This window comes from Fukomys damarensis, unplaced genomic scaffold (genome assembly GCF_012274545.1).
Source record: "Fukomys damarensis isolate Sample0158 unplaced genomic scaffold, DMR_v1.0_HiC HiC_scaffold_34, whole genome shotgun sequence".
Classification (NCBI taxonomy): domain Eukaryota; kingdom Metazoa; phylum Chordata; class Mammalia; order Rodentia; family Bathyergidae; genus Fukomys; species Fukomys damarensis.
The window spans coordinates 13,743,972-13,770,752 of record NW_022900946.1 but is presented as its reverse complement, the minus strand read 5'-3'; the positions used below and the strand labels follow the sequence as shown (position 1 = coordinate 13,770,752).

Below are 26,781 nucleotides of genomic sequence, written 5' to 3'. Positions count from 1 at the left end.
ATATATATATAATTTATATACATATTTAAAATACATTAAATAATACATTATAAATACATTATATATATGTTTATATATAACATAAATATAAATATAAATAACATATTTAAATTCCCTGAAGACATTAACTTAAGGAAAAGACTAAGGTAAATCCTAGAACAGGTGATATGCTGATATGACCCATATAATCGTAAAGATGGCAGATGCATGTCTGGGGTGAGGAGATGCTGAGTTAGAGGAGGCCCTGGGAGCGACTACAAAATCCAGGCTGAGGGCTGAGGATCACTAGGTCAAGGTCATGGCAGCAGACTGCAGCTGAGACTTGGGAGGGGACATTTAGGAATTGTGCAAGTGCCCACTCTGGTCCTGGAGTTCCCAGCTGGGGAGAAATGGGACCATGGCAGGAAGGGAGGTCTGGGAGGCTGATCCGGGGACAGAGCCGTGGACTTCCTGGCACTAAAGAGAAGGCACAAAGGTAAGGGGCAGGTCCGCCTGGCAGGTGGAAATTCATGTCACCTTGGAGATACTGTCTCAGAATCGCTAGAGGGCAGATCTGGGAAAGCAGCTCGTGGTAGAGGACTTGGCTAATATGGATAAGGCCCTGGGTTTGATCCCCAGTACCACCACCACCACCACCATCATCATCACCATCATCACCATCGTCACTGGAAGACAACTGTGTGGTCGTGCTGAGGGTACCGGAGACGCTCAGTTAGAAATATAGACTCCTGGCCCAGCCCAGAAACTGAACAGAACCACAGGGGGTGAGCGCAGGATGCTGTGTGTGTGGTAGCTTGACTGGGTAATGCCCGACCCAATCCAGCTGCCGAACGTGGGGCTCTCTTGCCAGATCCTGGCATCTAGGGCTGGCACATGTTCATGTTAGGATCTCGAGAGCCCAGCCTGTGTCAGGTCAAGTGGGAAGGGCGTCAGGGCTGGAGTTCGGGGCCTGGCTTTGCTACCTGCAGCCATGTGATTCTCCTTCCTCTCCCTGCCCCAGCACCTGGGCTGTGCTCCCTTCCAGAAAATACTTGTTAGACTCCTTTCCGGGCTTCTGACTGCAGCAGGAGTGTTGGGGCCTGCAGAGGGAAGCCTGCCAGAGCCGGGAAGCAGATCTTAGCCTGACTTTGCGTTTGGACAAGGACTGAAGGTGCCCCTCATCTCCTGGCTGCAGCTACCACAGCTGCAGTGGCTCCTCCAGGAGCTCCTTTACCAGCACCAAGCAGAAATGAGAGCCATCTCTTTTGAGCTCCAAGATTTTCCACATTGTTATTAGGTGGTGTCCTCCACTGTGATCCAGAGAAGAGATGGGGCTTTTTCTACGGTCTTGGAGGTGGCCATGGTGGTGTCTTTTGTATGGTTTTTTTATGCTTTCCTGGCCACACCTGGGGCCCTCAAGCTGGGTCATCTTTCAGAGTTGCCCCAAACTGAGGCAAGGAGACCATATCTTGGTAAGGCACATGGTCCAGTCCTTGCATGTGGGCCACCCCTAGGGTCTTAGTTCATTTTCTATTGCTATAACTGCATGTCACAGGCTGGGTAATTTATAGAAAATAGAGGTTTGTTTAGTTTCCAGTCCTGGAGCCGGGAAGGCCAGGAGCATGTTGTCTGCATCTGGCGAGGGTCCTCTCGCTGCCCGCTAAGATGCAGAGGGCCTCACATAGTGAGGAGAAAATGCATTCCCTCAGGTCTCTCTTCCTCTGTGTATAAAGCCATTAATGCCACCATACACCCCCATCCTGGTGACCCATCTAGTCCTAATCACCCCTCTAATACCAACCTTCAAATGCCTTTGACACATGGTTTTGAGAGTTAAGTTTCCAACATGTGTTTTCTTAGAAAGGCAACCAACCAAAGCATTTGGAGGGGGGTTGTGGCCTTGGGGGGATGTTCCCAGGGAGATGGCCCCATCCGCTGTGAGCTGTTAGCCCTCCAGCAGTCACCAAGGGCTGATCTGGGTAGCACAGCAGCATTCACAACACAAGTTGAAATGTTTGAGTCAGAGCAGCTCCAGAGGGTGGGGGGAAACTGTCACCACGTGGAGTTGGGGGTTATTTACTCATTTATTTTTGAGGTTCTGGGCATTGAACCCGGGGGTGCCCTACCACTGAGCGATATCCCAAGCCTGACATTTTTATTTTGAGACACGCTCTCACTAAGTTGCCCAGGCTGGCCTTGAACTTGTGATCCTTCTGCCTCAGCCTCCCGAGTAGCTGAGATTACAGGCGGGTGCCACCACTTCCAGCAAGCATAATTTTTAAGAGTAGTTTTAGGTTCACAGCAGTGGTGTGCAGAAGACACAGATTTCCTGTACATGCTCGTGTTCACACATGCACCCCCTCCCCATCAGCATCCTCGGCCCCAGTGCTATCACCTGCAGCCCACAGATCGTGTTGGGGTCACTCTGGGAGCTGAATATTCCATGCGTGGGACAAGGGCACTGCTGCCTGTACCCAGAATTGGAGTACCGCGCAGAGCAGTATTGGGGCCCCATAAATCTCCTAATCTCCTCCTCGTCCCTTCCTCTCTCCCCTGACCTTTGGCAACCACTGAACTTTTGTCTCCATGCTTTTGGCTTTTCTAGACAGACGTGGTTGGAGCCATACACTATGCAGCCTGTCTGAGAGGCTTCTTTTGCTTAGTGCAGTTGTATTTTAAGCTGCATTCTGTAAAGCCCCTTTTGGAGAAAAGAGGTTCTGAGCCCCTCGGTGCCCTTTAACTGAACAGCTGTGTCTTCCCCGCATTGAGGGGTCTGGGATACTTGTAGAATTTCACTTGAAAGCCACTGTTCTCATACAAACCTCTTATTGAGCAGATGAGATCTATAGGGACCAGAAAGGGGAAGACACTTGCCCAGAGTCACACAGCCTGTCAGAGCAGAGCAAGGTACAAGCTCAAGACTCAGGGCTAGTGAAGTTGATCCTGTCCCCCCGCACCCAGCTAGTTGTGAATCCACCTGTCCCTGTGGCTGGGCCACGCCTGCCTCTGTTGCCCTGCCTCCAACTTTGGAGAAGCTCTGTGGATGATGGCCAGGGCCTGGAGCCAAGCTTGCTTCTATTTCCAGCTTTCCTGCTTTGGTGGTTTCGTTCTCTGCAGAGTGTTGGTTACTCTGAGGGCTGGGGCTGCACTGGAAATGCTGAGACTCACGGCTATCAGAAGCCAGATGGGGACAGAGGCTGCGTAGAGGGCTGTGTCCTGGGAAAGAGCTCTCTGCAACCGTCGCTCCTGGACAGCTGTGCCCCTTGTCACCTTCAGTCTGAGCTGGCGGCCGAGCTGGGGGCACATCAAGAACTCTGCAAGCTGCAACTCCTGGGCGCCTGCTCGACCCCCAGGAGGTGGCCGGTTTGGGGGTTCCAGGCAGCCTTCCAAGCCCCTCCTGTGCTCCTCAGCCCCAGTGCAGGACAGGAGGGGTGGTGCCCGGCCTTCTGGCCCATCAGCCCTCATCCCAAGCCAGCATCTGTCAACAGTGAGAGTTAGAGGCCTTAGGAGCTTCACACAAGGGCTGCAAACCCCGGTGCCAAGGGGGACACAGTTGTGTGAAATATGGCTTGGCGGAAGGCAGGAGGGAGCAGCAGGGCTGCTGGCAACAATCAGTACATTCTCTACACAGAGGCCTTGTGATGGCCGTGCGCGCACACACACACACAATCTTCCAATTTCCCTGCCTTGAGAAATGACCAAAACCTCCAATTTCCTTCCAAGCCCATTCCCATGTGCCTTAGTTTCTCCTCCATGCCACATTACTGCCTCAAACCCCTGCAGGGGGTGAAAGTCATGAGTGAGGGCAACAGTCTCCAGTGGTGCTCTGTCTCCTGCTCGTGGACACACACAGTGGCAGGCCTGGTTCCAGAGAGGTGGGCTTCCTCCTTGGAAGCTCCCTCCTTCCTGCCCGTCTCCTGGTCCGCAGGGTCTGTTCCTGTTTTAAAAAGTATTATTATTATTTTCATGTACCAAATTGCCTTGTACATTTTTTGTTCATTTATTTGTTTTTGCGGCCAAGGGGATGAAACTCAGGACCTCACATGTGCTAGACAAGTGCTCTATCACTGAGCTATATCCCTAGCTAAAGTGACCCTCCTGCCTCAGCCTCCTGAGTAGCTGGGTTAATTGTACATCTCAGTTCATGGCACACTGCAATCTTGGATTCACAGAACGGGCTTCTTTTCTCTCATTTCCCCTTCTTCCTTCCACTTTCCCCCTCTCTGGGCCCCCATTCTAATGCATTTAAGATGTAGCCTTTTGTTTGTGTGTGATCTTATAACATACTTGTTGCCTTTCTGCATCCAGCTGTGACTGGGCACATCTGGAATGGTTCTACCAGAGCTTACCCTGCTCTTTCCTTCCCATTCTGTATGATGTTGCTCAGATTGACAAGTGCTGTGTTTGGTCTCTGCTTCCAGTCACAGAATGCAGTCATCTGCCTGCCCCCAGTGGAGGATATGAATGTGGCTTCTGGCTCCCTGTCAGCACAGTTAGCGCAGCAGCAAGATTCTTCAGATGGATCCCGTGAGGAGCTGGGAGGCCATTTCTTTGGGACGTACTCAGTTTCTGGGTCAGAGGGTCTGTGCATCCTTGGAGTTGTGTTTTCTTTTATTTGGTTTGATTTCATGGTACTGGGAAGTGAACCCAGGCCCTTCACACCAAGCTACATCCCCAGCCCTTTTTATTTTGAGACAGGGTCTCACTAAGTTGCCCAGGCTGGGCTTAAACTCAGGACCTCCTCCCTCAGCCTCCTGAGTAGCTGCAATTACCAGTGTGTGCCAGGGCACTTAGCTCATTCTCGGGTGTTTTCTTTTGTTTTGTTGCTTTTAGAGACAGGGTCTTGCCGTGTTATTCAGGCTGGTCTCAGACTTGAACTCATGACAATCCTCTTGCTTCACCTTCCCAAGTGCCGGTAATATAGGCATGTGCCACCAGGGCCAGCTTCCTCAGGTGTTTGAAATGATGCCACATTGTTGTCTAGAGTGGCTTGTCCCCCTGGAGATGCTGCTTAGGGGTTGGCCATGGGAGATAAGCATCCCTGGGCCCCCGGCTTCCCATCCCCATTTGGCATCTAGAAGCGTCTTGTCATTAGGTTGGGGAGAACAGTAGTGACACGAAGGAGGTTCTGGAGGGAAGGAAAAGAGAAAGACTGAAAGCAGTGAGGAATCAGAACCCCCAAGTTCCTTAGCTAAATGGGCTCTTGGCCCAGTTGGTGAAAATGAGGCTCAGAGGGGTAAAGAAATGTGCTCAGAATCACAGGCAGAACTGTGACCCAAACACATCTCTGGACACGAAGTTCAGAGCTTTTCCATTAATTCATCAGGACAAGTTTATGGTCAACAAGCGGGGGAATGTACTTCTCATGCTCAGAGAGAGCGGTGCTGGGAGATTTAGGGGTAGCCGAGATCTTCTTTTCCCTAACATTTCCGCGTTAGATCAATTTTCTGTGAAGAAAGCATCTGGTCAACCAAACCTAGCTTCAGAGCCATCCTCTGTACAATAGGTGAAACAATGAAAGTCTCTCAGAGTTACTGGGACAACTGAAATAAGATAGTGAATGCAGAGCCCCCAGCTTGAGGAGGGGGGCTGTTGCACTGAGGCACAGAAGAGCCCCGTGTGAACACAGTGAGTTGCTTGAGTCTGAGTTGGAACATCTGAGCTCCCTCAAGGGAGGCGGAGATGAATTTGTGTTGTAGAAACCAAGTTAGTAACACAGTCCGTCAAAACCTGTGGCGCAGTGTGAGGTTGGGATAGAAGTGCACCCCCCACAGGGATCCTTGGTTACAAAAAGGTTGGGAATGTTTTCTTGAGTTGGACGTGGAAGGTGGGGACCTAGGGGGAAGGGTGGTTTTGAAGAGGACCTTCTCAAAATACTGCGCGTCTAGCAGAAAGACACTGGCCGCTCCTCTGGCACACCCCAGATAGCTCCCCCAAACGGGAAATTGTCTCGCTACCCACACCCTCTCTCAAGCCAGTCAAAGAGACAGAAGAAGTGGAGGCTGTGCAGCCAGACAGTTGATTCCAGGCCTCACTCACCTCTTGTCTCTCCAAGCCTGACAAATAGGAATGCAGAGAGCTATGTAGGAGTCAGACCAAACCGTCATGTCATTGGCACACGGAACTCAGTGGGCACCTGTGAATTCTGGTTATTTGTCATCTTGATGGGTGGAGTGATTGTGCCATGTACAGGAACACCCCGGAGCCCAGGGGTCATTGAGCCAAATGGACAGGTCCCTGCCCCCACAGGGCCTCGGCTTGTGCTCTCTGCCCGGGGCTGGGGCAGCTGCAGTGGGGGTGATTGGAGACCTCTCTGCACCAGCTCCCTCTGGAGCTACAGGTCGGGAAAGAGTCCAGATGAGGCCCCTTTGAAACCCTTCCTAAGCATGAGTAGAAACCGAAGTTTGGCTCAGGCAAGATCCAAGTTGATCTTGGTATGGATGGGAGGCAACTCTACATTGTAGAGAGGTCTAGTTAGGGGGCCTGAGGTCCCAGCTCCGATGCCCCCAAACTAACAAGCTTCCTTTTATTATGGGCCTCCTGTGAGGCTGCACACCACACACAGCCACCCTTGGCCTTCAGTGGTCCTGTAAGGCAGGCTTCATTCTCCAGACCTAATGGTGGGGAAGCTGAGCAAACTCCTTTGTTCTCATCCCTTGGGTCCCCCTAACCCCAGGAGCTACTGTGTTAATCTCTGCCCTTCCCAGCTTCCCAAGGGAAGACGCTTGGGCCTGTCTCCCCTTCCAGGCAGTGGGCAGCGTGCTGCCATGGAGCTGGGGCCCCTGGAAGGCAGCTACTTGGAGCTTCTTAACAGCGACGTTGACCCCTTGCACCTCTACCACTTCTATGACCAGATGGACTTGGCAGGAGAGGAAGAGATCGAGCTCTGCTCAGGTGGGCTCCCCTCCCTCCCCACCCGCAGAGGGCCGCAAGCAAATCCGGTCAGCACCGCGGACAGCTCCCGAGCCTGGGCCTTGCTGCCCTCCTAGCCAGGGTGTCTCCCAGCCCCTCCGGCCTCTCCCTCCTTCCCATCAGCCCTCTTCCCAGAACTTTCCTGCTTCATACAAGGGACATTTCCTCCCAGAACCCGACATGGACACCATCAACTGTGACCAGTTCAGCAGGCTGCTGTGTGACATAGAGGGAGATGAAGAGACCAGAGAGGCGTACGCCAACATCGGTGAGGACGCGTCCTGAGCACGGGAACAGAGCTGAGGGCAAGGGCTCTCGGCTCTCCTTTGTTGTCCTCACCCATTCACCGTGAACCACAGCAGGCCTGTCCTACAGAAACCACTGCAAAGGGGATGTGAGGCTAGCCAAGAAGAATAGCGCCTCTGAGTAAGATGGGAATCAGGGAAACAGGCCCTTCACTAGTGAACACTAGGAATCTCTTTTTGGTCCCTCTGCCTCCATTGCCACACCTTTTTTCTGTCCCTTGCTCTTCTTTCTTGCCTTCCCACAAAGCCCACACCATACATTCCCTCTCTCTTCTTCCCCAGCTCCTAAGACAAACTGCTCTGGTGTTCACAATACTTGGCATCTATTAGTTGCTCCTAGCGTGTTCGCTGCTGCAGTGCATTCTCGCACTGACTGCTTTGGACAACAAAGGAAGCCCGTAGTACCCAAATCTTTTTTACAGATGAGGAAACCGAGGCTTAGAGAGGTGAATCATTAGAGATGGTAAGGGGCAGGTCTGAAATTCGAACCCAGCTCTCCCTCATTTCAAAACCTCTCCCCCTTTTTCTCTCTTTTTTAGTGCTGTGTATTGGACTCAGAGCCTTGTGCGTGCTAGGCAAGTGCTCTGCTACAGAGCTAGATCCCCAACCCAAAGTCTACATGAGAAGGAAAGTGGCGGAGGTTGGGAGATTTGTGAAGGCTTTGCGTGCAGCTTTGAAAAGGGGCACAGATTTCAGACAAGGCAGAGCTCTTTGGGAAGAGGTGTTGTTATAGTGCTGCTGCTGCTGCTGCTGCTGTTGACTCTTTTTTTTTTTCAGCTTTAATTGAGTTTATTGGTACATTTTAGGGATACAGTACAGTTACATTCACTGTTGGGATCTTGTACCTCTACATGACAAGTTTTGATTCTCATTTTTTCCCCTTACCCCTGCCCTCCCTTCACCCCCTCCTCCCCTCCCCATCTACAAACACTTTATTTTCATCTTTTCATTATCTCACATTTTTTTCTCTTCCCTTATTACCCTTCCCCTACCCATCCCACCTTCCCTACACCTTTAGCTCCTTTCTTCTCATTTCTAAATGACAGTAATCGTATTGCTGCTGTTGACTCCTGAGGAGAGGGAATGGGCTGTTCTTCCCCACTGGGATCAATAACGTGCACAACTGTTCTTAAGGCCCTTTTCCTGGCGTCCTGGGATCCATGTTGCTTAGCTTTATGCTTGGCATGAATGTAGCTAAGTTTTCCCAAGTAGAGTTAATCCGACATCCGTCAAGGGCAGAAATGGAAAGGAGCACTAACTATGTGTGTCTCAAAAATTGCAGAACCAAGAGATCACCTGGCTCCTTCCCTTGCTGGGAATTTACTTGGGGAAAACCAAAACATTTAGAGCGGTCACGTTTCCTCACAGCTGGAGGCAGTAATTGAGGATCTAAGCACGCTTAGGATCTGGGGGCTTCCCCACTCCCCGCTGCTGAGCTATTGAGAGAATACCTTACCCAAACTGTTCCTCAAGTCCTTGGGTTCCTCCCAAGCTCTAGAAAGTCAAGCCCGCTCTGGTGAGCAATTGCTGCGCCGCCCTGACACGTGACTAGCTCAGCTTCCGTACATGCGCAGTGGGGTTCACAGGCCCAGCTATCTGTGGACGGTTGAGGATTATGGGTAAGCACTTAGCGAGGGAGTTTGCGCGGAGCAAACCCTCTGTAGGTACTGGGTACCGCCATCAGCCCTCAGCTCACTAGTCTTCTGTGGCTCCCTGCTGCTTTCCATAAAACCAAGCACTAGCCTCCCCAACGTGAAACTCCTGGTGGTCACCGAGGCTTCATAACCCGAACATCTTTGCTCATTCTGTCCCTACCACCCAGAAAGCTATCTGTCCCCTCTCTCCCGGCCTGGCTCCCAGGCCCCTTTGGGAGCCCCTTTCTGACTGCCCCACCCCATGCTACACTCTTCCGTCTGGCTTTCTGCCACGACAGCTCTTTTTACACTGGCTCCAGGTTGTGTGTCCTTTCATATGATTGACCACATTACGGAGTGTCCACTAGGTACTGGCCACTGCACTGACTGCTTTAACTGTGGAGCTTCTAGTCATAGCCGACCATCCCTGAGTAGTAGGCATTATTTGTTTTCCTTACACAGGTTATTGACTTGGGGGCCCTGAGAGGGTGAGTAACTGATCCAAGGCTGCCCAGCTAGGAGTGGAGAATAGAAGTAGAATCTGAACTCAAGCCCAAGACCGCTCTACTGCTTTGCCTCGCTGCTGCTTGAGGGAGTAGGAAGTTTTTGCGGACACGACCCCTCCCCCCTCCCATTAGCTTCCGTTACGCTCAAAGCCCATAAAGAGGCAGCGTTCATTTCTTCATTTGCTCATGTGTGCAGTCAGCAACACTTTGTGCTGGGCTCAGCCCAAGACCCAGGTGGGCCTTCACCAAGCCCTCGCCGACTGTGCTTTTCCTTGACTTCTCAGCGGAACTGGACCAGTACGTGTTCCAGGATGCCCAGCTGGAGGACCCGAGCAAGGACATTTTCAGTAAGTTTGGGGTGGGGTTCAGCCTGCGCCCCCTCCCTTGTCCTTGGAGCACCCTCCTTTCCCCAGTAGGAACAACCCCGGCCTGCCTGGGGCCACCTCTGATTGTGAATTGGTCTCTGGTCTTTCTCCAAAGTAGAGCACATAGGACTGGAAGAAGTGACCAATGAGAGTGTGGAGGTGCTGGAGGAAATGGGGCAGAGAAGTCAGAAAAGATGTGAGTAAGCCCTCCCTGACCGGTCTGGCCTGGTCCTTTCTGGGCTCCAAAGCCTGCTGTGGCTCCCAGCTGCTTCCCTTGTTAAGTTCTGCCCACCTCTCCTGGCCTTGGGGTCCCTACTGCCTCTCCCTCGCTGCTGCTTACTGGTGACCCAGGGAGGAAAGAGACAGCCCAGGAGAAGATGATCACTCTCCTGGTGAGGTTCTGCCCCTGCCTCGTTTGATTACCGTTTCTGAAATGACCTTTCATTCTGGCTTCTCTTCTACCCTGCATGGTCATCCTGGTAACTGAAGGAGGTCTTTTCAAACACATGTCCTAGCCTCAGCGAGAACTCGGTTAGAATCCTGGATCTGTTACCTATGGTCTGTGTGACCTTGGCCAGGTTCCTGCACCTCTCTGAGCCTCCTACCCGGTATCTCTGCCTCTTTGGTCCGGGCTCACACGGCAACTGACAGGAGCCTGTAAATGCGGACCAGGCCTTGCTGACCCTCCAGTTACCACACAGTGCTGCCTACAAGACCTGGAATGTCCGGCTTTCCTCATCTCCTGACCTCCCTTCTCTTCCTCGCTTCCCTTCCGTTTCCTTCCTTTCTCTCTCTCCCCTCCCCTCCCTCCCTTCTTTTCCTAGTTGCTTTTTTCTTTCTTTCCTTTCTCGCCTCTCTTTTCTTTCCCTACTTCCTTCTTCCCTCCATCCCGCTCTTTCTTTCTTTCTTTCCATTTTTATCCAGTTAATATCTTCCCCATATTTTATTATGAAACATTTCAATATACAATAAGGTGAGGAAATCACACCGCGAAAGCCGGTTCAACAACCCTGGGCTGTGTTGTCTCACAAGCTCTCTGCTCTCTACTTGCCCGTCCTCCCACTGTCCGTCCACATCCACTACTTCTGGTATGAGGCCAAGTAGATTGCGGGGCCCCGCACGCTGCCCTGAGTGCCCTTCAGCGTCCTGTCTTCTTTCCGGGCCCCTGAACAGGAGACATCAGCTGGCCCCTTGCTCTCATGCTTGATGTGCGAGGCGCTCGCTGATTCCCAGTGTACCCCCACCATTTTGGGAGCACAAATCCGGGGAGTACCGATCAGGGGCACCTCTACCCCGATTCTCGGAGGAGGGCCGAGGGCTGTGTCACACAGGCACGTGCTGGGGAGGGACTGGTTGTTGTCTTTCATGCTCAAGCGGAAGAGGAGTTAGAGGCAGCACGGTTAGAGGAAGGCATGGGAATGGGGCCTTCAGTGTCCTTCCCAACTTCTCGGGTGCCTGCTGCTTTCTGCGACTGTCCCCGCTCTGTGCCGGGGCCACCTTTCCCTGGGGCCGCTGACCACAGCGTTCTCTCTGCAGCCTTCCCAGAGGAGCATCCCACGGACCTGAAGCACAGGAAGTTAGGTGAGCAGGGCAGGTGGGTCTGGGAGGCCCCAAGGCTGGCGAGCTGGGCCTCCTCAGGTGCTCACATAAACCAGCCTTGAAAGCTGAGGTTCAGAGGGGTAAAGGCACCTATCTAAGGTCACACAGCTGGCGTGAGGGGGCGTGGGACTCAAACCAAGACCCCAGTAGCTAAGCCCATGCTCTGCTGTGTGAGGGATATTGGGAGACTCAGTCCCCCCTCCCATAAGCCTCTCCCCTAACAGCCTCCTTAACTTCTTCAGTGCAGAACTGAAACCCACCCCATCTTGCTCCTAACTCAGCATCTCCTACCAAGGGCTCCTCTTCCTCTCCTCTCCTCCTGCCCCAGTTGTTATGGAGAAGGCAGGAGCCAGAAAGGAGTGGGGGACAGACTGGCTTCTAGTCTGGGGGAGAAGGCTTAGTCTCCGTCCTCAGAAAGTCCCGTGATGACAGGGACAGGGATCTTGCCCTCGAGGACCCCGGGGTGGTGGGGAAATGGTCTCTGTCCTCAGGGAGCCCCATCCTGGCAGAGGCTCCTCTCCAAGACCAGCAGGGTCCTGTGAGCTCAACCTGACGGCAGAGGCAGGAGCTCCCTAGGTGAAGACCTGGCCTGCTGCAGGGGCCCGGCCCTCAGGGGGTTGCTGATCTGTCCCTCCCTCCCTGGAGGACGTCAGCAACCTCCCCCTCTGACGGTGGTGGGCACACGGTGTGGCTCCGGCTCCAGCCCCACAGCTGCCTGGCAGGACCCAGGGGCTGCCTCTGGTCATGAAGAGCGGCTGGGCATGGCCTGCACAAACTGCTGCAGCAGGGGACAGGCATTTCCTCGACGTGCCAGGAGCCCTGCCCGCCGGGGAAGGACTTCCTGGCCTCTGATCCAGTCGTCTTCTCCACAGCCGAGCCCCTCGCTGGGCCCATAGTGACTGGCAGCTTCCTGGTGGGGCCGGCGAGCGGCTCCTCCCCACTGTCCTGCCAGCCACCACACGCTCTGTTCAACCGGATGCCAGGCCCTGGCCAGACCCGCCTGGAGGAAGCTGTGAAGGTGCCTGGTAGGTACAGGGACCTGGAGAGGCCAGGCTTCCACCCTCCTGGGAGTTGGTGCTAGGCAGGGACTGCCACACAACACCCCCTCGGTGTCACTCAGTCCTAGTCAGTGTCATCCTCAGGGTCCCATCCCGCCCAGTCCCATCCCTGCCTGGGAAGGAACCCCCACCCCAGAGGCCAGGAGGGAATCACCGCGGGAGAGCTCACCCACTGGCTGTGTTCTGTCCTCACCTCTTCCTGGAGCCCCCGTCTGTCCTAGCCACCCTGCTGGGTGCTGGGGACACCACCATAGGCTGCTGCCCTTGGGGCATCAGAGCCCTGTGTGGGAGTCGCATGTCCACCCCACCATCACCGAGCAGAATCCCAGAACGGGGGCTGTGAAGATCCCACCTCCCTCTGTGCCTCTTGCAGCGGACCCCTCTGCGTCCTTGGTGAGCTGCGTGACTCTCCCTGCTGGACCCATCCAGTTCATCTCCACACTCCCCACTTTGCCCCAGGGGCTCTGGCAGGTCTCAGGCCTGGGCACAGGCGTCTCCAGTATATTAATCTACCACAGTGAGTGTCCACGCCCTCCTTCCTCCCCGACGCATTCCCTGATCTGCCCCCACCCCAGGCTTTGGGCAGCTATGGCAAAGCACTGCCTTATGATCTCCCTCCCCACCACACCTCCCCCCCCATCTCCTTTCCCTCTTCCCTTCTTCTCTTTTTATGGTGCTGGGATAGAATCCAGGACCTTGTAGGCAAGTGTTTTGCTACTGAGCTACATCTCCGGCCCCCCAGCACACCTTCCTTTATTTCTACTTCTCAAATATCAAAGCAAGGGAGTGCAGCTCCTTGAGGTGGTCTGGATATGTGAGCAAAAGCAGCTGTACAACCACCATATGTTGTTTCCATAGGATTCTTAGTTTTCCCTCTTTAAACTTGAAATAGTGACATCAGTATAGGCTCACTAATGAGCTAAATAACAGATGCCTGTAAGAGTTGCCTGAGCATCTCCTTCCTTCTTAGTGTGTTCATATGAACAGTTTGGTGTGTGTCCTTGCTTAGTTTTCTCAGATTTGTTTTGTTTAGTGATCAGCAAAATGACCCACCATGCTGAGAGGGTGTGGACAGGTCCGGGGATGGCATGTCTGGGCTCTCAGGAATGAGGAAGGACTATGCTTCTACTCAAGTCAAGGGCAGCCTTTGCTGGTTGCCAGTTTCTGCATAATGCACTGCTCTACCAGAAGCAAGAAGTTCCTGACATCCAGGGAACAAGCACTGAGCACATGGTGACGCGAACACTGTAGCACCTCCTAAGTTCCCCGTGAGCTGACTGCATCCATTGTACTGATGGGGAAACCAAGGCTTGGGGAGCTCTGGGAGCTCCAGCGTGCTTTCCTCGGCTTCATCCTGAAACACCTTCCTGTGGGCATTCTCTCTTCTCTGCACACTTGCCAAGCTCCACAGCTTGATTTGGAGTCCGGGTGACCGGGTGGGCCCCTGGGTGGGCCCCTGATTGCTCTCACACCTTCTCTACTTGCAATGTAGGTGAAGCGCCCCAGGCCAGCCACAATCTCCCTTCCAGCAGCCCTGCTGTCCACAGCCTCCCGAAGTCCCCAGGCCGGCCTGGCTCCACCAGCCCCTTCGCTCCCTCTGCAGCTGACTTGCCCAGCATGCCCGAGCCGGCCCTGACCTCCCGCACAGACGTGACAGGTGAAGACTGCTGGGGGCTGTGCGCGGCCCTGGAGGCAGGACAAGGGCCATGGTCAGAGCCACTGTGGGGACAGGCATGAGTTCAACAGGTCAGGAGGAGGGTCTAAAGATAGTCAAGGGTGCAGCTGAGGGCAGGTGGCGGCTGCGGAACCCATGTCCCACCCAAGCAGGGCCGTCAGCCTCCAGCTGCTTGTTCCTGACAAGAAAGCAGAGCAGGTGGCCAGGCCTCTAGAATCTAGAACTCCGATTTTTACATAGATACCATGATTTTTAAAATGTCGATGAGGAATTTAAGAGTACAGCTGGCAAAACAAAAACCCAAACTAAAGGCCCAAAAGGACAAGCTGGGCATGGTGGCGCACGCCTGTAATCTCAGCACTCTGGAGGCTGAAGCAGGAGGATCACTGTGAGTTCAAGGCCAGCCTAGAATAATGAGACCCTGTCTCAAAAATAAATAAACACCAGTACAGCTCAGGTCACCACCTTACAACCTTGGCTTGGGGGACTCGGGGTTTTGCGCTTTATCCTGTGTGAGCTTTGCCCTCAGGATCTGAGGACTGGGTGGCCCAGAGGAGAGATGTCCCTGGGGCTCCTAGACCCTAACTCGTCCCTGGTTTCTCCATCTGCAGAGGTCGAAACATCCCCTTCCCCATGCCAGGCAGCTGCAGAGGACACCATCCAGCTTCCCAAATGGCCTGGTGAGTGGCAGCCGGGTCCCCCTGTCCTGGGCCGCGGACACAGAGCCCCTGTCTGGCTTCAGTTTACTCACACACTGCTTATTCAGTCCTTTGAGCATCACCTTCGCATTCATTGATTCGCATCTCTCACATGCACCGCTGAAGACCTGTCCTTCAATAAGCCCCGGTCCCCAAGGGCCACCTGGTGTGGATGTAGCCAGCTCACCTGCAAGGCTGAGAGGGTGCCTTGGGGAGAGCGGCTAATGGAGAGCGTGGAGAAAGCAAGACGCTAGTAGGTGTGGGTAATGGAAGGTGGGAGTAAAGGAGTAAGGCCGGGCATGGTGGCGCACGCCTGTAATCCTAGCACTTGGGAGGCTGAGGCAGGAGGATCACAAATTCCGGCCCAGCCTGGACACCTTAGTGACTTAGTGAGAGCCTGTCTCATAATAAGTAAAAAGGGCAAAAAAAGAAAAGAAAAAGGGCTAGGAATGTAGCTCAGTGGGAAGACCCTGGGTTCCATCCCTGGTGCTACAAGGAAAAAAAAGGATGGGGATAAAAGAATTAATAGGCAAACTAGTGAGAAGGAGAGTGGGTGTGGGAGGGAAACCGGACAGTGTCTGGGGACGGACGAGGCAGTCGATGAAGCCAGTGGGCGATGGAGGAGCTGGGGAGGGAGGCCCGTCCAGCCGCCTGCATCCCCAGCCGGACGCAGCCCAACATGGTCTTGCCTTTGCAGAGACGGTGAGGCAGTTCCACCACTCGCTGCAGGACTGGCATCAGGCGGAGCCCGCAGGCCCAGAGGACATAACAGTGGAGGTGGAGCTGCTGAGAGCCCGGCTGGAGAAGGGCAGCCACAAGAGCCAGGAGAGGGAGCTGGCCACCGTGGACTGGGCCGAGCGCCAGCTGGCCAGTGGGGGGCTGGCCGAGGTGCTGCTGGCTCCCAGCGACCACCGGCGACCACGAGAGACCCGAGTGATTGCCGTGCTGGGCAAGGCTGGGCAAGGGAAGAGCCATTGGGCTCGGGCAGTGGGTCGGGCCTGGGCCCATGGGCAGCTTCCGCAGTACGACTTTGTCTTCTACGTGCCCTGCTACTGCTTGGACCGCCCAGGGGACACCTACCGCCTGCAGGATCTGCTCTGCTCCCCCGGCCTGCAGCCACTGGCCATGGACGACGAAGTCTTCGGCCACATCTCCAGGAGGCCCGACCGCATCCTGCTCATTCTGGATGCCTTTGAGGAACTGGAAGCTCAGGACGGCTTCCTGCACCCATTTCAGGTGGGTGCAGGTGCTGGCGGGCCTGCATGCGCAGAGCCCTGCTCCCTCCGGGGGCTGCTGGCCGGGCTCCTTCAGCGCAGGCTGATGCGAGGCTGCACCCTGCTCCTCACAGCCCAGCCTCGTGGGCGCCTGGCCCAGGTCCTGGGCAAGGCCGATGCCCTGTTCGAGGTGGCCGGCTTCTCCACTGAACAGGCCCAGACATACGTAAGGCGCTACTTCGAGGGCTCGGAGCACCAAGAGCGAGCTCTAACGCTCCTTCAGGACCAGCCGTTTCTCCTCAGTCACAGCCACAGCCCCACTCTGTGCCGGGCAGTGTGCCAGCTCTTGGAGACCTTGCTGCAGCGAGGGGCACAGGCTGAGCTGCCCTCCACACTCACAGGCCTCTATGTTGGCCTGCTTGCCCCGGTGGCCCAGGACAGTCCCCCCGGGGCCCTGGCAGGGCTGGCCAAGCTGGCCTGGGAGCTGGGCCGCAATCACCAAAGCACTCTGCGGGAGGGCCAGTTCCCGTCGGAGCAGGTGAGGACCTGGGCTGTGACCAAAGGCTTAGTGCAACCCGTTGCACAGCAGGTCCCGCGGGCTGCCCAGGCCGAGCTGGCCTTCTCCAGCTTCCTCCTGCAGTGCTTCCTGGGGGCCCTGTGGCTGGCTCTGAGCAGCGAAATCAAGGACAAGGAGCTGCCGCAGTTTTTAGCACTGACCCCAAGGAAAAAGAGGCCCTATGACAACTGGATGGAGGCTGTGCCACGCTTTCTGGCTGGACTGGTTTTCCAGCCGCGAGCCCGCTGCCTGGGAGCACTGGTTGGGTGTGCAGCAGCTGCCTCGGCAGACAGGAAGCAGAAGGTACTCACCAGATACCTGAAGCGCCTGCAGCCCGGGTTGCTGCAGGCCGGGCGGCTGCTGGAGCTGCTGCACTGTGCCCATGAGGCCCACGAGGCTGGGATCTGGACGCATGTGGTACGGCAGCTGCCTGCGTGCCTCTCCTTCCTGGGCACACGGCTCACGCCACCTGATGCCCATGTGCTGGGCAAGGCCTTGCAGGCGGCCGACCAAGACTTCTCCCTGGACCTCCGCAGCACAGGCATTGACCCCTCGGGCCTCGGGAGCCTCGTGGGACTCAGCTGCGTCACCCATTTCAGGTGGGGGCAGGTGCAGGAAGGGCTCCTTCTGCTGGCGTGGACGGTCGCTCTGTGTGATCTCACTTGACATGCACAGTGGCAGGCGGGTGAATGGATCCCTGCCATGCCGAGGCTCAGAGAAGGGCAGCTGCTTACCCAGAGCCACACAGCCAGTGGAGGGCAATGTTCTTCCTCCAGCACATATCTGAAGGCCCACCCTGTGACCTGGGCCCAACTTTGTTTTCTCTCCTCCATCCCCAATCAAGGATGTGTTTTCTCATGCTCAAAGCCACAGCCTCCCCGTGACCTGTCTACCTCCCTTCTCACCTTTTCTATCCCACTTTATGTTCAGCTCCCAGAGCAGTCTTTCTAGAACCTGAATTTGATCACATCACACCTCTGCCCTCAGAATGAAGTCTATGCTCCTTCGCTGGGCTCTTTTTAAGTCCTACGATGGATCGGCTTTAGCACTTTAATCTCCAGAGAGCCGCTCTCCTGTTTCTCCTAAACATTTTACCTAAGCTCTGAGGTCTGACACCATTGTGCTCAGCACTTAACAATGAGCTTCCTGGTAGCCAAAGCCAAAAAGGGAAATAAAACCAGAGTGAGAGTTGCAAGAAGGGAGGAATCAGTAAAGGCTACAGTGGCCGCAGACAGCTTCCTGGAGGAGGTGGCGGCTGAGCTAAGGATGGAAAGTATCTGAGTAGGTAGGAGATGGCTTCACGGAGCTGCCCACCCCTCCATTGCGGTCTAGCCCGGTCTCTGTGCCTGGGTCTGAGACCCTCCCTCCACAGGGCTGCCTTGAGTGACACCGTGGGGCTCTGGGGGTCGCTGCAGCAGCGCGGGGAAACCCAGCTACTCCAGGCAGCAGAGGAGAAGTTCACCATCGAGCCATTTAAGGCCAAGTCCCTGAAGGATGTGGTAGACCTGGGCAACGTCGTGCAGACCCAGAGGTAAGCGGGACGGGGTGGCAGGTCCTGCAGTCGCCCCAGGCCCAGCCCCACAGTGTGACACTGCTCTGTTCAAAACGTGCCACCATGTACCCAACTCTTTCTCACCTAAAGCCACGGAGAAACTCTTCTGCCAGGAGTTGACAAGGATGCCTTCGGCATCTAGGGACACATGTGGCCACCCTCCGAGGCCCCCAGGACCAGGGTCGTCCGCATCTTAGAGATGGCAGCGGAGGGCAGAGACAACCTGGCCATACAGCAAGTTCACTGTCTCACTCCCTGAGCGCCCGCTGTGTGCTGCGTGGGCTGGGTGCCATGAAGGGCCTGCTCTGAGCCTATTTTCCATGAAACACTCCTGTGTTTTCCTGCTTTCTCTGTGCCAGTGCTGGATGGAAGCCTGGGCCCTGCATGTGCTAGGCACGCACTCCATCACAGAGCCACATCCCCAGCCCCAGGGAACGTGGGGCGCTGGGGCAGCCATCCAGGGGCACACAGGCAGGGCCGCCCCGGGGACCTAGGGCCTGCTCCCCTTAGCGTGGCCTGTTCCCTCCAGGCTGAGAAGTTCCTCCGAAGACACAGTCTGGGAGCTCCCCGCTGTCCGCGACCTGAAGAAGCTGGAGTTCGCGTAAGTGATGGTGCACAGAGTTCAGGAGCCCAAGTTTCCTCTTTGGCATTCACTGACCTTGGGAAAGCCACGGGAACAGGGGAGCCTGGGACAGTTCTTCCCCCGACACCCACCACCTTAGGAACCAGCTTCTGGCCAGCGTGGGCAAGTGCTGCAGTGGGCTCCTGAGATTCACTGGTAACCCACCTACTTGCTGGTTACCTTGCTTGTTCCCATTCCCTACACTTGAATGGCGAGGCTTCCTTCGGTCCTGGAAGGCCTGACGTAGTGATTTCCCTCTGCGGGGGCTTGGAGGGCTTCCTGGGGGAGGCAATGCCTGCACTCAAATTTGACCAAAGACTAGGACTGAGTCAGGTGGGCGGGCCGTGCCAGGGAGACAAGGGGCTTGCGGGAATCCTGACTCAGCCAGGGGCAGAAGGAATCACTGCTTGGCCTTTTGGCTAAGATCGAGTGCAGGGGCAGAAGGACCCATTGTGCCCCAGCCCGTGCCCTCCAGGGGAGATGCCACCACGTGCCCTGTGCTGCTGAGTGGACTCTCTCCCTCGGCCACGAGCCAGACTCCCGGGGATGCTCAGCCCTGGCCACCACCCATAGCAGCCCAGGCTTCTCCCCTTCTCCCGGCAGTGGTGCCAGCCCTGACTGCTTGCTGGCATCCTCACAGACACAGACTCAGTTCGCCTGGGGCTGGCCTGGTTTTAACGCTGCGAGTTCGGTGTCCTGGCAAAGCCCCTGGACTCGGGCACACTGGGGCAGTGGGTCACGCTGTGTACAGCGAGGCCTGGGAGCCACCATACTGCCCGGGGGGATAGGACGGAAGTAGACCTGGCCCCTAGTCATGACACGGGGCAGCCCCCCAGCCCTGGGAGGAGCCACAGTAATTCTTGTGTTTCCATCCATCTGTCAGAATCTCGCTTTCGATTGGCAAAGCACTTTCCCCCAGTATCCCAGGTGATTCTCCTCTGGGGGGGGCCTTGTTATCATCTCCCCATTGTATAGATGGGAACACCAGGGTCCAGAGAGTTTAAATTGCTTCTCCAAAGTCGTAAGAGTCAGGTCAGCTTGGTTCTGAGCTCCAACCAAAGAACAAGGAGTATTTGGTCCTTGGTAGGTATCTGAGATCATCTAAGAATTAACAAGGAATCCTTCAGCACCAACGGAGGATTCGGGGCATCCCACGTACATATATATATATAAATCTCATTCATCACAAGGGCTGCTCTGGGAGGTGCTTATCACACTTACCATTTGACAGATGAAACTGAGGCCCAGTGAGGTTATGTGACTTAACCAGCAAGGTTTGTGACGCCTGCAAGCTGTCAGATCCCCTAATCACTGCCCCGCTCAGCCCCAGCAAAAGCCAGGCACTTCTTGTTTTGAATGAAAGACGAGGTGCCAAATTTGTGCAGAGGTAAAAATATTGCCTAAAAGAGGAAATGTCTGAAGACGGCCACCACGAGCTCTTTCTGGCATGATTTATTTTCAGCTTCAAAAGCCCCTAGTTCAGGGTGGGAACAGCACTCCGGGGAACGGCAATCATGGGGTGGAACGGCCTGGCCGCGGGTGCACGACCACCTGGAGACCGGAAGCCCCAAAAGTGTTCTCAGGAAACAAGGAGTGAAAGAAGAAAGGATGATTTTGGGTGTCCGCTCTGGCCACTGCTGAGTGGGGCACCTGTCTGCCTCCTTTTCCTGTCACATCAGGCTGCTCAAAGCCCCGCAGTGACTGTGCTCACTCGCTACCTCCTCACCCACGGTTACCCCCTGGGCCCATCTGGCTCCCTCCCCTCCACCATGTGCCCCTCCAGTGAGTTTTCAGCTTCACTGGGCAAGATCCGGCCTCGGGCCTCTGCCCTGCCAGCCCCTTTCCTGACTGTTCCTCCTCGGGGGCCTGCACAGCCCACAGGCTGGCTTCTGTCTGATCTTTTCTGATCCTCCTATTTATTTCAGGACCCTCCTACTTCTGAGTGTGAGGCCTTTTCTGACCCTCCTTTTAAAAATAACATCGCAGCCCTCACTGCCGCATCTGTCTCTCAGTTACTGTCTCTCATTCCGGATAGCGCGCTGACTCCTTTGATTATCGGTCCCCTCCTGGAATGCCAGCTCCCCCAAGGCAGACAGGCTCATCCAGTTTGCTCATGACTTTAGCCCTGGGCCTGGCAAAAGCAGATACGCAGCAAGTACTGGGTAAGGGATTCCCTAACCCTTCCTGCCACCTCCTGAGGTTGGGGCTGCGCGTTGGAGGAGGCCCAGGCACACAGCCGAGTGCAGACCCTGACACCCCGCTCCCATGCTGGGGCCCTCCCGGGGGCTCGTGGGTCCCAGACTTTGGGATTTCTGAGAGGAGATCATTTCAGAGTGGTTGTAAGTGACCACACCCAGGAACCGCGCTTTAATTTTCATCAAGGATGTTCATGTAAGCAAATAGCAACCGATCACTTTTCATGGCATGGTTTTATCAAAAGCTGATCATTTTAATATCAAAAAAGTTCAAGGGATTTAATTTCAGTAGGAAAGACAGTCCCTTACATTGAATACATTCAATGATTATTTTTATTTATTTGTTTTTAATTAATTCATTAATTATTTGTTTGTTTTTTGGTACCAGGGATTGAACTCAGGACCTTATGCTTGCAAGGCAGGTGGCAGAACCACTGAGCCAAATCCCCAGTCCTGAATGATTAAAAACAAAACAATACAGCCCTTCATTGTCCTTATTTTTTTTTTTCATTCCCTTGAAGTCTGTGTAGTCTAAATGTCAGTCTAGGCTGTGTGAGCCTGAGTGAGTTACTTAACGTCTCTGTGCCTCCATTTTCCCATATGTGAAATGTGGAAGAGGAGCCCTTCGCTCAGAGTCATGGAGATTAAATATGATTCAAGTTGACTGAAGGACCCAACATAGGCCTGGCATATAATCAGAGCCCCCCCCCAAAAGGTTCTTTTTGTTCTTGAATGCAGACAATAAGTAAGCTGCGGGGTATGCTGTTGCTGGTGATCCTTGGCTAGTGTTTGGGGCCTCCATTGCTAGGCTGTGGTGGGAGAAGGGTGAGTGTGTGCAGATGTCAGCAAAAGTGAGAACGGGCTCCCCAGTCAGAGATGAAAGCTAGGAACCGCCTGGCCTCTCAGGGGCATTGTGAGGTCTGCCCAAGCAGAGGGCGTGGAGGGCCAGCTGGGAGGCTGTGAGGAGTGAAGAGCTCTGGCTTCTGGGCCCCGCGTCTGCCTCCCAGGGCTGACTTGAGGCCTGGGGCGTCCTGGCTGACCCTGTCCTCTGTCCCTAGGCTAGGCCCCACTTTGGGCCCCCAGGCTTTCCCCAAACTGGCAAGGATCCTGCCAGCCTTTTCTTCCCTTCAGCATCTGGAGTAAGTATGTCCCCGGGGCCTCCCCTCCACTGTGGCCCTGACAGCCTCAGAGCCTGTCCTGTCCCCAGGGCACATGCAAAGGACACCTTCCCATCCAGGAAGTGAGTCTGCCGCAGGGAAGGGACAGCAGATGGGGATCCCCAGGAATAGACAGCGTGGAATCCTTCGTGACCTTTGAAACAACTTTCCTGCGCGGCCTCACCTGACTTGCTCTCTTATCAGCCCCACTGGGGAGGCCATGGGGGCGAATCCCATTTTGTAATCGAGCTTCCAAGAGCTGAAGGGAAGCCATTCAAACCTGAGGGGGTCCTAAGAAGCAAAATGGGTTCTGGTCTGTGGGAAGTCCCACGGGGTCGCCTGGCAGGCCCCGGGTGCTGACGGTGGCCTCTCACAGCGCAGGGTGGCTGTCTGCTCACTGTGGTGGTGGCACATCCAGGGCTGGGGACGCGGAGGGGGAGGGAGGAAGACACTGGCTGACGGCCTCCATCTGATTCCACCTGCAGCCTGGACTCGCTGAGCGAGAACAAGATTGGGGACAAGGGTGTCTTGGAGCTCGCAGCCACCTTCCCTCAGCTGAAGGCACTGGAGACACTCAAGTGAGTGGCAGGGCCTGCCCTCCCCACTGTTCTGAAGTCTAGCGGCTCCTCCTGCCACTTCCTGTGCTCCATTCAACCATTCAGCCCTTTGTGCCCCGCTCAACCACACTCCACTCTGTGCCTCATGCACTGATTCACCCGGTCCGTGAGTTCTTTATCCATTCTGCTATTATTCATCCAGTCATTTTTTTATCCAATCATCCACTCATCCAGAGATTTACTGACTTAATCAACAAATATTTAAGGAATCTCCTCGATCCCAGGCACCATTGTAGGCCCTGAAGGTGCAGCTTCAAATGGGACTAACAAATCTCCTGACCACAAGGGCCTTAGATTCTAGTAAGGAGACACAATAAACCAGAAGCAGATGAATAAATAAATCTGCAATTACAAAGGATGCAGGAATAAAAGCGGAGTTTAATGACAGAAGATTATATTGGGGGTTGAAATAGAAATGTTAGGATGCATTGGGAAAACCTTATTGTCAAAATGACAACTTTAAAAAAACTATTTGGGATTCTGGAAAGTTGGAAATGGATAAATGCAGATTGACTGACCTTTCCTTGTTTTGTTTCTTTTTCTTTTTTACTGAATAGAGATTATAAAATCTTTCCACATTGCCCCTCATAATTGAGTGGAATGGCCAAATATTTCACCAGAATTCGCTTAGCTGATTCTTTGATTGCAAAGTACTGAGCGTTCCCCAGTAGTTTATAGTGATTTAAGTAACATTGTAACTAGATTTCCTCCCCTAAGTCCTCCTTCCCCTCTCTCCCCTCTGTCCCTTTGCCCTTAAGAATTTATCAAGCACCTTCTATGTGCTCAGTACTGCTATAGCTACAAGGACATAATCATGACCAAAACATCCACAGCCCTACTCTCTGCAGAGCCCACCACCTACCTAATTAAACCAATCACACAGACAATCAAAGAAACAAATCATTTAATTACAGTGCTGATGAGTTGTCCAGAGGGAGTAGGGAGGACGTTATAAAATCATAAATAGGTGGAGGAGGGGAGCCCCCTACAGCTCACCCCGCCCTCCTACTCTGGGAGGACTCCTTCGTCAGTAGTTCGTGTCGGTTTACCCAAGGCACCATCGCAGTTCATTACCTGTGACTGGCCGTGGTTGGACTGTCCTCCTTTGCAGCACAGGCTGCCCTGTGGGGTTCCAAGTGGGGCCCAGACGGATGGACGCTGGCGGGGGCGGGGCCTGGAGATGGGGTCCCGAGCTCCCCCTCGCTGTGTCCCCGCAGCCTGTCCCAGAACAGCATCACGGACACCGGTGCCTGCAAGCTTGCGGAGGCCTTGCCCTCGCTCTCTGCGTCCCTTCTCAGGCTCAGGTGAGTAGGGTTTCTGCACTGAGCAGGTGGGCTGGGGAGGCCAGGGAGCCTCTCGGGCAGCTGACCCCAGGACTCTGGAAGCAGTCGCTATAGGCCCTGAAAACGGGTGGAGGGAGAGTGGTGTCTGCAGAATCCCTTTGGACACAGCTCCTTGATCCGGGTGTCATTACCTCCCCGAGCGAGAAGATAAGCAGGACCCAGGGGAGGAAATCTGGGCAGATCGCCATCTGGTCCCGAGGCGCTGGTTTCTCATCTGAAATAGGAACTACCCTGGTGGCCTCTGTAAAGCGCTGGGTGCAAGGCCTGCCTCTGCAGGAGGAGGTAGCGTCCCCCCCTCTTCCGTTGGAGGAATCACATACTAGCCCGTGCTTACACTGCCACCTCCTGGTCATCCTCGGAATGACAGGCAATACCTTCCAGTCTAGTGCGGTACCAGAGTAGAGCAGGAAGAGGAGCCATTTGGCCTCACATCCCTAGCTCTCCTAACTCCCCAGCCTGGGAGGAACGTCCCTTCCCGTCCCAGCCCTTGTAACTTGCTGAAGACAGCTCGAGTCAGACTCCAGGAAAAGTGGCATCTGGTCCGTCTCTGTGCATGTCCTTCCAGCCGGGACCACAGGGTGCAGCTGCACAGGTCGTGTACTATACAACTCAGTCTGTGTGAGCTGTGCTTACCCCCTAGAGCTGTTCCAGGCATCTGACATCCTATAACATGAACATGAGCTGGGACCTGTACTAGGAAGTAGAGATACAGCTATGAACAAGAAGCATGTTCTTGCTTTCAAGTTTTTTGCCCAGTTAGCAAGCACAGACATAAAGTATTTTGATATAGTGATTTATGCTGGAAAGAAACTCACACAGCCTGAGAGTGTGCAATAAAGAAGACTGCCCAGTTCACTGGGGTGGTCAGGGCAGCTGGAGGAAGTGACCAACTTCCTCTGGGAAGCTGTGAGGGAAAAGCACTGCAGCAAGAGGAGAAGCAGGTGCAAAGGCCCTGAGGTGAGAGAGGTGGGCAGAAAGGATGAAGGACAGATGAGGTCATTAAAGCCCAGATTGGGCAGGGTGAGGGGCTTACAGATTAGGCAGAGGTATTCCTGGCTTTTGTCGGGTGAATGAAAAATAGGAGGGGCATGTGAAAGTGATGTCTGATCTAAGGTGCACTTTAAGAATTATCAGGCTCAGTGGTGGAGCACTTGTCTGGCATGTGTGAGGTCCTAGGTTCTATTCCAGCACCACAAACAAGGGAAAAGGGGGGGGGATCATATTTCATAGACTAGAGTGCCATCCACACAAAGACATGGTTAGAAAGATGAAATGCCGTTGGTTAAACTGCGACACTCTTGGTCAAAGGTCACACTCTGATCTCAGTGAGATTCAAATGTGGGCTTGGGCATCTTGACCTCAGAGAAATGCAAGGACCCTGGCTGCCTGCAGAGAGGAGGCAGGATGCGGAAAGGGTGCTTGGTGCCCAGCTCTGTGGAGGTTGGCATCAGCAGTAACTGCTGTGCTGGTTTTTCTCTTCCTGCCACCAATGCTGGTCACACCTTTTACAGGCACTCAGCGAGGGTGACAGTCATGCCATGACAGTCGTAACCCAAGCTAACAGTTCACCTACCAGCAGGAACGATTGCCCTTCCCCATAGTGTGACTGTGGCCATTGGTCAGATGAACTTGTCCAGGGTTTCACAGCACGCAGGAGGCACAGCTAGGATGTGAACCCCAGAAATCATTTCTCCTGAGTTTCCACTCTCCGCCAAGAAGTGACTCCCTTGCAGTCCTGCTGCTCCTCTGAACCCTCTGAGTGACCACAGGGAAGCGGCCTCAACTCTCAGGGCCTCAGTTTGCCCCTCTATAAAATGGGACAGCAATCTCAGTTAAGTGTGGATTCTAGGGGACCCTGGCCCTTCTCCCAGCACCCCAAAACCCTTCCCTGGCCTCTATCTCCGGCAGCTTGTACAACAACTGCATCTGCGATGTGGGCGCCGAGAGCCTGGCGCGTGCGCTGCCTGAGATGGGGTCCCTGCGGGTGATAGAGTGAGTGTGGGCAGAATCCGGGCAGCAGGGGGGCATCTCCCACTGGCATCATGGGAAGGCCTTGGTCTGGCGATGGGCGGATCCCCAGCGCCAGGCCTCAGCGAGTTTCTCTCCCCAGCGTCCAGTACAACAAGTTCACGGCCGTGGGCGCCCAACAGCTGGCCGCCAGCCTGCAGAGGTGCCCGCGCATGGAGACCCTGGCGTAAGTCTCCCCACCACCGCTGTGGCGCTGGGACCTGCTCTCCCGCCCCGGGGTGTGGCCTCCGGGCAGGCGGGCCTATGGTCCGCGGCCTGTGTTTCTCCGTGGGTAAGAGGAAGGGGCTGGTAAGCTCTGGCCTGGAGAGAGTCTGGTCTGGAAGTGGGTTAGTTAGGACGCGTGAGGCTCCCAGAACCCCCGGGAAGCTCCGTGAGTGCTTCGTCAGAATGAGCCATATAATTGTCTGCATTCACTCTTCCCGACCCATAAAATTGAATTTCATGTGGTTTTAATTTATTTTTTATTATAGCGTCATGGTATCTAATGCCCCATTCTGGTACTTCATACTTTGGGAAGAATTTTCACCTACATAATCGCTCATGTCTTCTAAAACGGCTAAGGCAGGTTTCCTAAGACGGCTAAGGCAGGTTTCCTAAGACCCATCTCGGCTCACAGATGAGGAGAATAAGGCACAGGGCAGTAACCAGCCTTTTTTTTTTTCCCCCCCTGCTCTAAGAATTCAACCCAGAGCCTCCACACACTGAGCTACATCTCCATCCATTTATACTTTTTTTTTTTTTTTTTTTTTTTTTTTTTTTTTTTTTT

The 26,781-nt window shown here is 54.5% G+C and overlaps 1 protein-coding gene across 12 annotated transcripts in view; it reads left to right on the top strand.

Annotated features, from left to right (window-relative positions):
- Positions 1 to 26,781, top strand: part of Ciita (class II major histocompatibility complex transactivator) — a 43,016-nt gene that overhangs the window by 12,856 nt on the left and 3,379 nt on the right. For 6 of the 12 annotated variants that reach the window (XM_010609974.3, XM_010609977.3, XM_010609980.3 and 3 more), the window contains exons 2-18: positions 6,727 to 6,873; positions 7,064 to 7,159; positions 9,621 to 9,683; positions 9,817 to 9,897; positions 11,238 to 11,282; positions 12,173 to 12,325; positions 12,732 to 12,875; positions 13,851 to 14,015; positions 14,645 to 14,713; positions 15,429 to 17,100; positions 17,874 to 18,032; positions 18,583 to 18,654; positions 21,929 to 22,009; positions 22,513 to 22,605; positions 23,862 to 23,948; positions 25,896 to 25,979; positions 26,098 to 26,181. In XM_010609974.3, the coding sequence (XP_010608276.1) occupies positions 6,727 to 6,873; positions 7,064 to 7,159; positions 9,621 to 9,683; positions 9,817 to 9,897; positions 11,238 to 11,282; positions 12,173 to 12,325; positions 12,732 to 12,875; positions 13,851 to 14,015; positions 14,645 to 14,713; positions 15,429 to 17,100; positions 17,874 to 18,032; positions 18,583 to 18,654; positions 21,929 to 22,009; positions 22,513 to 22,605; positions 23,862 to 23,948; positions 25,896 to 25,979; positions 26,098 to 26,181 (3,295 nt within the window). Of the gene's footprint in view, positions 1 to 6,726; positions 6,874 to 7,063; positions 7,160 to 8,785; positions 8,816 to 9,620; positions 9,684 to 9,816; positions 9,898 to 11,237; positions 11,283 to 12,172; positions 12,326 to 12,731; positions 12,876 to 13,850; positions 14,016 to 14,644; positions 14,714 to 15,428; positions 17,787 to 17,873; positions 18,033 to 18,582; positions 18,655 to 20,137; positions 20,798 to 21,258; positions 21,299 to 21,928; positions 22,010 to 22,512; positions 22,606 to 23,861; positions 23,949 to 25,895; positions 25,980 to 26,097; positions 26,182 to 26,781 lie in introns of those variants that run through there. The other 6 variants (XM_010609976.3, XM_010609984.3, XM_010609983.3 and 3 more) reach the window with 6 other exon arrangements.